The sequence below is a fragment of the Candida oxycetoniae genome, assembly GCF_023343755.2.
Source record: "Candida oxycetoniae strain CBS 10844 chromosome Unknown scaffold92, whole genome shotgun sequence".
Lineage (NCBI taxonomy): Eukaryota > Fungi > Ascomycota > Pichiomycetes > Serinales > Debaryomycetaceae > Lodderomyces > Lodderomyces oxycetoniae.
The window spans coordinates 1-7,921 of NW_026055392.1; the positions used below are offsets into that span (position 1 = coordinate 1).

At 37.0% G+C, this 7,921-nt stretch overlaps 3 protein-coding genes across 3 annotated transcripts; all 3 read right to left on the reverse strand. All coding sequences in view use genetic code 12, as the record gives it.

The window, feature by feature from the left end:
• Positions 1-186: 186 nt before the first annotated feature.
• Positions 187-2,298, reverse strand: AFG1 (Afg1p; the record flags this gene model as incomplete). The annotated part of the gene is made up of 1 exon (XM_049323099.1): positions 187-2,298. One exon carries the CDS (start codon positions 2,296-2,298, stop codon positions 187-189), a length of 2,112 nt encoding a protein of 703 aa, XP_049181013.1.
• Positions 2,299-2,621: 323 nt separating this feature from the next.
• On the reverse strand, positions 2,622-5,087 carry KGF56_001926 (phosphatidylinositol-3-phosphatase; the record flags this gene model as incomplete). The annotated part of the gene is made up of 1 exon (XM_049323100.1): positions 2,622-5,087. One exon carries the CDS (start codon positions 5,085-5,087, stop codon positions 2,622-2,624), a length of 2,466 nt encoding a protein of 821 aa, XP_049181014.1.
• Positions 5,088-5,382: 295 nt separating this feature from the next.
• On the reverse strand, positions 5,383-6,981 carry JIP5 (Jip5p; the record flags this gene model as incomplete). The annotated part of the gene is made up of 1 exon (XM_049323101.1): positions 5,383-6,981. The coding sequence occupies one exon, from the start codon at positions 6,979-6,981 to the stop codon at positions 5,383-5,385; it is 1,599 nt and encodes a 532-aa protein (XP_049181015.1).
• Positions 6,982-7,921: the final 940 nt, after the last annotated feature.

The window sequence follows — 7,921 nt, forward strand, 5'->3', positions numbered from 1 at the left end:
GATAAACAAACCTGGCTTCCTCTTTATAAGACAGAATCTATAAAGTTGAAAAACTAAATGAATTGAAAAACAAAAAAACAAAACAATCTCAAAAAGGGGCTAAAAGGGGCAACAAAATAGGGAGGGGGAAGCAGCACTGACTAGTGCTCTACTTGCTCTATTCTTGTGGCACTACTTGGTCTATTCTTATGGCTTGTCGTTTCGGATACTAGATCTAATCCAGCTTTTACTAATAGCGTCCTTTAGTCTCTTACCCTGCTCATTTGTCCATGGCCCCATTGCCCAAAAGTGCAGTAAATTGTAGAAAATCGGGGCAATTCTAGCATTGAACAAACGAAATGGTATATTTTCATTTTCAGAGTACTGTCGTGGCAACGCTTGACTGAGTTCTTGAGTGATTTCCTTGATTGATTTTTCTCTCAACAATGTGTCCAAGCTCGTTTCAGTGGTTGTATCGCTTGCTTTTCCTTTACTTGTCTCTACTGCTACGTTCTCCCATGGCCTCATTGACTCGTCAACCGGAACCCACCGATTATGCTTTCTCCATAAATCAGAACCAACCATCTCCTTTATTCTAGACACTGCCCTTTTGAATGCAAACTTTTCGTCGTCTCCTGTAAACACCTTGATATTGGAATAATTACTGGCGGGGGTTGTGAAATCACCTTTTCTAATACTTTTCTCTTCACTATAAGATTCAGTGCTCTCCAGATCATAAGAAGCTATGTTTGGTCTATATGGATTCATCATGGCAATCGATGTCTTTGCAAACATTTCTTCATCTTGCACTTCTAATTGGTCTTTATTTCCCTCACTTTTCAAATGGATTTTTAAATACTCCATGAACTTAACATCAGTGGTGTTTAATGCATCGGGGAAAAACAAGTAATCAATACCAACTTGTGATCTCATAAAAAACTGGCATTTGGCTTCATAGATTGCATCAATAAGGGTTATGAATCTCCTTGCTTCATTCTTCTTTTTTGTGGTCATGATTGGCACATTATCCAAAATAATAATTTTGTATGTTGATGCAATTGTTATATAGTCTGAAGATGAAGTTAATCCTTGACAAATATCCTCAAAATCAAGATAACATATAGAATTATTTTGGAAAGTTAACGGAATCTTAGTCGTCCTATTGTAAACTATTATTTTTGATGGTTTTCCTATACTCGCCAAAGATTGCTGCATCATTGGTGAGTCCAACGGAATTTCCAATGCCTTTGTCTTTATCAACTCTTGCCACTCTTGCTCATTCTTTTCATTATCCCTTCGAATAACCAAATACGGCTTTTGTTTGGATTCACTAGCGAAATAAGTTCGATAATCCTTGCCGGACTTCATATCAACCGACATACATCTTGAGTTCAAAATCCCAACAAAACTCTTGAACTTCAATTTATTAAAGTCAGTAGAGTATAACTCCTCAGGTAATTTGTTAGAAGTGGCAACTAATACACCTCCTAACCGGAAAAAAAACGTGAATAGTATCTTAATAATATTGGCACTAGCAATATCAGGTAATACAAATTCATCCAACATCAAAACGGTGTTTTTCTGAATCATCTTTTGTGCTACTTCATACAATATGAACTCATTCTCCATTGTGTATTTTGCACCACGACCACTGCCACCATTATTATTATTATTATTATTATTATTATTCATCGTCCTAAATCTGTGCTGTTGAATCTTGTGCATTTCATTAAACACCCAAAGAATGAAGTTATTGTAGTGCCATCGCATTTTCGATTTGTAAGGTAAGGATGATGCAAAAATGTCCATCAATAATGACTTCCCCAGTCCAACATCTCCATTGATTAATAGCCCCCGAGGAGATGCAAAATTGGCCAATTCTTCCTCATCTGTCATATACTTGACCATTGACTTTTTTGTCTTTTCAGGGGATCTTCTAAAGTACTTTAGTGGAGAAAGGTTATACTCTTTTAATTGAACTTGTCTCATTTCAATTTCTCTAAGTAAAAGACTTAATCTAATTGACATTTCCTCCGGTGGCACGTAGTCCAGTACTCGATGGTACAATTTCTGAAACTCCTTCATTACGCGTATTTGCGAACAGTCCTTCTCTAATATGCCCTGTGTAATATAGTTTTGATATATCGTATATGGATCAGTTATGGAAACGGACCTATTATCTGGTAGATTACCTGATCTCGCCTCACCATTAAAAGCGAGTGACAGGGTGAACGGAACCCTACCTTCGACTCCTTGTATACCACTCGTAGCAATAGCCGAGTAATACCTGCACCATCTACCATTTACTAACCTCGGCATCTCTTCAATCTATAGGGTCAGGCAAGATAAAGTTTCCTTTTTTTCTTTTCAAAATCTCAATCTCCAGTTGATCTATCTTATACATTTATATGTTTCTTTTTTTTTTTTTTTTTTTTTTTTTTTTTTTTTTTTTTTTTTTTTTTTTTTTTTTCTTTTCTTCACTTCTTCTTTATCTATTTGATCTAATCAGATTAGATCGACATATAATGTTTGCAAAGAAAAAGGAAAAAAAAAATTGCAAACTAGAAATAGTGGGAGAAGAGGCAAAAAGGAAGGAATTATATCACAAAATTCACATACAGAGAAAAAAATACAGGCTTTGTTTATTTCAAATCCATTTGTGCAAACTTCCGGTCCAATGAGTTGGACAATCCGTTCATCTCTTCGTCACTACGCCCATATAGTTCCGACCACCATTTCATATCAGCAGAATTGAAAAATACAACACCTCCACAATCATCGTCATCTTTTTTAACTTTTGCTTTTGCATTTGTGTTTGTATTTGCCTTTGTCTCTGCCATTACCTCTGCCTTTCCCCTTTCCCTTACAGTATAAGCGGGATTTTTAAACTCATTTGGTCTTGAATTGAAATAGTCCCACACAGATACGGTCAGCTTATCAATACGATAAACTTGTTGTGCTTCCTTTTCCGAGTCACACAAAAAAGTGCCGTATTGGCAAGAATAATAGTGGTATAGTAATCTTTTCAAAAATCTAGTATTGAACTCGAAATAAGTTGGCTTTTGCCTATGGATTTGATAAATACAATCAATAAATTGGTGGAAAACAGGAGATCGTTCATTACTACCTCCATATGTAGTTGAAGAAAAAGAAATTGATGATTTGTTTATTAACAGGTCATTTGGGTAATCAGTTCCTTCATCGGGATAGTTGGATAATCCATTTTGAGCACTGTTTTTCAAATCCCTTGCCGCTTTTGCTGCTTTTTGGAAAAATGAAGTTACACTAGCAGCAGCAGAACTTGAAAGTTCAGAAAGAGGCCTATTTTCCAACATTGTCATACTCTCAGAAGAAACAGATTCTGCCGGTTGCTGCTGCTGCTGTGATTGTGGTGATTCATTTCCATTGGGTTGTGCTATATATTTCTTTTGTTCTTTCTTCATAACTGCTCCAATGCAGCCACCATGGTCGGCTCTGGTTCGATACTTAAATCCAAAGCTTGTCCATTCTTTTTCAATAAGAATCATAAACCCTTTAGTTGTTCTGTAAAAGGGATCAAGACATAATTGTGCCAATGCTGATACTTGAGAAGTACGGTCCCATCCATCAGAGCAGTGGATAACAACATTTGTATTATTCAAATGAATCGATTTGATTATCCGATCAACAGATTGTAAGATTATTGAAAGCCGGTGCAACCAGTATGTTTTGCTTAATGCTTGTTGTAAAGATGCAGATGCAGTAGTGGTAGTAGTGGTAGTAGTGGTAGTTGGTGTAGTAGTGGTAATTGGTGTAGTAGTGGTAGTTGGTGTAGTAGCTGTACTTGAATTGGATACGTTTACTTGTGAATTTGGCAGATACTTATCCAAATTGTTCAAAACTGTAGTCAATTTGTTCAAAGAATCCCGAATAACATGAATATTATCTATATTACAAAAGATTTTATCCACTTGTCTTGAGTTTCTATGTCCCTGTTGGTGTCCATCGCCGTTGTAATGGTCATCATCTTTATGCGGTTTTTTATTCCTATAATTCTCGACATTTTCAGTGCCTGCTCCAAGAGCATGCTGAGCCATGGCATTGGTCACGGGTCTCAAGTCAACGAGTAAATTCTTTTGTGGCTGTTGTGCTTGGTACCCTGTATCATTATCATTCAATATTTCTTCTTCACAGCTCTTCAACATAAATGCCTTTTCCAATTCTTGTGAATGGAAAATCTCGCCAATTAGCTTTTCATCTTGTATGGATCTGTTTTGTAAATTCAAACCAACCAATGGCTGTGCACAACGAGCAATCACATTACCATTAATGTTCGCATGGTGCTTATAAACAACAACAGGGATCCTCTGTTTGGATCTGAACTTCCCCGCATGTTGTAATACATTATCCGATATAGAGCTAGGAACAATCATGACTTTGGGATATGATGTGCAAAACTTATAGTTTTCATTGATATTTGTTAATTTCCAAAATAACTTATTATTATGCCCATCCCGTCTTAGTAGCCCTAACCGAGTATATTCCTCTATCGGGTCATATAAATCCCATCCTTTAACTTGCAAGTTCTGCTCTATATTATTAGGAACATACGAATATGCATACAACTGCCTGATATCATTCTCAATCTTACTCTTTGTAATTAACAAACTCATCTTATTAAACACTTCACAGCAGATTAAATCGTTTCTAAAATCAAATGAAAAATACGTGAAATCTTTACACTGCAACCTTATATGAGAAGCACTATAGTTGTCGAATCCCGCAATTTGTAATGCGGGAGAATTAGCCCTACTATGCGAACCAGATGAATTAGATGGCTTTGAATCAATGTTATTACTACTACCACTACCATAACCATTACTACTATTATCAAAATTATTGTTCAACCAAGTAGAGCCTCGGGCTTTTGATATACGTTCAATTATAGGATAACATACCCAGATTTCCTTTCGTTGCTGTGAAGCGTCCAACGTCGAGCTTATCGCCAGAGCCGTCCTTGGTGAATTGAATGTGAATACAAGATGAAATCGTGATAAAATGAGTGTTCCTAAAATATAGGACCCTCGTCTATTCAAAACCACTCCATCTACTGTAAACACATTCTCCATCTCTCAATGCTGCTAAGTTACAGAAACTACAATCAAGGGACGTTCGGTCGGCGTAGGGGCTTGCGCGTCGATCTTTCACCATACGACTTGATACAATGTAAATATATCAATCAATTTCTCTGATGCCCAAAAGAGCCGCCCGATAAGAACGGAAAAAAAAAAAATGGAAAAAAAAAAAAAAAAATGAAAAATTGAAAAATTCATACAGAGAGCTCTTTTGGATGAACAAATCCGTTTGTATTTTAGCATAAGTATTTCTATAAAAGGCCATGGCAAAACCGGCGGAAATGGAAAGCTAGAGTCCTTCGAATTTCCTTATTCCGTGTTCATGTTTTTGCATGTTTCTTAATTGCTTTGCTGAAAGTTTTTTTTGTTTAATTTTGGGCCTTTTTGAAACTGGTTCTTCAAGTCCATATTTGGAGATATTGTGCTTCTTGATTAAAGACGGTGAATTTTCCTGGAGATTTGCCTTGTCATCCTCTCCATCGATTTCACTTGAGTTTGACTCCGAGCCGGAATCATTGTCTTTGTCACTTTCCCGACTGTCTTCTTCATCACTTTTCTCGGTGTCTTCTTCACCACTTTCCCGACTGTCTTCTTCATCACTTTTCCCAGTGTCTTCTTCACCACTTTCCTCGGTGTCTTCTCCATCACTGTCAATGTCATCCTCCGACCCCTTTCTATTCGACCATATCTTCAAGCTCTCCAACCCAGCAGAAACCAATCGATAATCATAATCGATATCCAAGATTCCCACTTCATCAACTCCACTCAATTTGCCATGACCTGAAGAATGAACTCTAGTTTCAACGACTTTCCCCCTTTGGTAATTAACACGGTGCAAAAAACCCTCACTATCCCCACACCATACAGAATTTGCCATTTCCTCGTTATCAGTATTCATCGTTGGTACAATGGCATCTATAGAAGCGGTTTTATTAACTTTTATTCTTGATAACTGATCCATTAGCTTATTCTTGGAGTTTTTCCAAATGGTTATCAAACCTTCTCCATGACTCACCAACACTGTATCGTTTTTGTTATCGCAAAGCTCACTTGTCGTATACGACATCGATAAAAGCTCATCTTCTTGATCATCTGATTGGGTGATTATACCTTTTCGTATATCCAAATGAGAGAGTGTTGTTGAGCCCAAAGTGAGGTAATGGTATGGAGATACAGCAGGCATGCTCATTATGTGATTGATAGAATCATCGTGTGCTTGTTCTACTTTGAATTTGAGTTTGTTCAAAGCAAGATTCGTAGAATCGTAAACCAATATATGACCATCTTCAGTCCCTGACAATAGGAAAGGATGGGTTGCAGAATGGCACAATTTGGTTAGTCTGTCCTTCTCACTGTAATAATCTGCAACAACTTCAACTTTGCTTAATACTTTTCCCGTTTCTGTTGCAGCTTTCTTGATGATATTATCGGTACCACAGGTATATACAAATTCACCAAGTTTATCCACTCTTGGATCAAAAATCGCATGTCGACATGACCCTTTATGTCTTTTCGTTTTCCAGTTTGTCTTTACCTCTATGCCATCATTGGCAATATCTGTATTATTTTCAATTGTCGTCCACCATTTAGTCTTCAGTTGTGATACTGATTTATTAACTACATGAGAAGCTTTCCCGCTGGAATAAGCTTGTTTCTGTAACTTTACCTGTTTCGCCCTATTAGTTTGCTCAATCTCTTGTAATTTTTCACCATCATATGAATTACAATAGAGATGCCCTGTAGCTAAACCTGAGATGAGTATAGGTTTGGATGGATGTGCTGCTACTGTGAATAAAGGTTCAGTGTAATTGATCTCTAGTATAGGTGCCACAGAAGACTCTAATGCTTGTGCCGCACCAGCAGAACTTGATTTCCTCTTCTTTCCCATGCCTTTTGTCTCTAGTGGTAAACCAATATATATACAAGCAAGGTATAGATGAAATCTTTTTCTTCTCATTGAAAAAAAAAAAACAAAAAAAAACCCCACCAAACCAAATCAAATGGAACCAAATGGAACCAACAGTTTGTTGGTTGTCGCGGTACAGACATCTCGCAACCAACACCGCTAAATGCAGTCAGTGCGAATCAAATAGAATTAGCGGTACTGCGAATGTAACCATCGTTAGTTTTGATTTTCAGTTAGAACCGCTCGAAACGCCTTTTTCTTTTCCGTTATGATCTCTTCCAATTCATTTATCCGCTTATAGTAAACTTCATTAGCCAAACTCTCTGTATTGTCAACTTGATACTTTTTCAAAAAATTCTTGTACAAGTCTTTCAATTGATTTAGAGTATTCACTTTGATAGTTTTGTGTTCTAGTTGAGTAGAGATGTGAGTTTTCCATTTTTGAAGGATATCTTGTAGTAAGCTCAGCTCTATTTTTTCTAGGTCTTGTTGATCCTTGATGTTATTGATATAAAGAAGTTGTGATAATAGTAGGGTATCTCGAAGAGAATAATTGTTTGCGTTTGTAATTTGAGAATGGCTCATTGTGGTGGGAGAGGGGGGGAAAGAGAGGCAAGTAGTGAGCTCCAACAAATGGTCAATCTAGTTTTGTAAAGAGTTGTTTATGGGTCTCAAGGTATTATTGAGAAATCTTTCAATTTACACCCCAGTTAAATGTGAAAAATCAGAGTGTGTCGTTTGGATAAAACAAAAAGCCTTAAAATTTCATAAAGGGCAGGGGGCACCAGCACAACTATTACCAACAGCGGCGGCGACAGCGGTACAGAGCAATTTATAGTTCACAAGAGACGAAATTATACACCATACCAATACATCCACTTGCGGTACATAGACCACTACTACTATATATACACCTCAATTA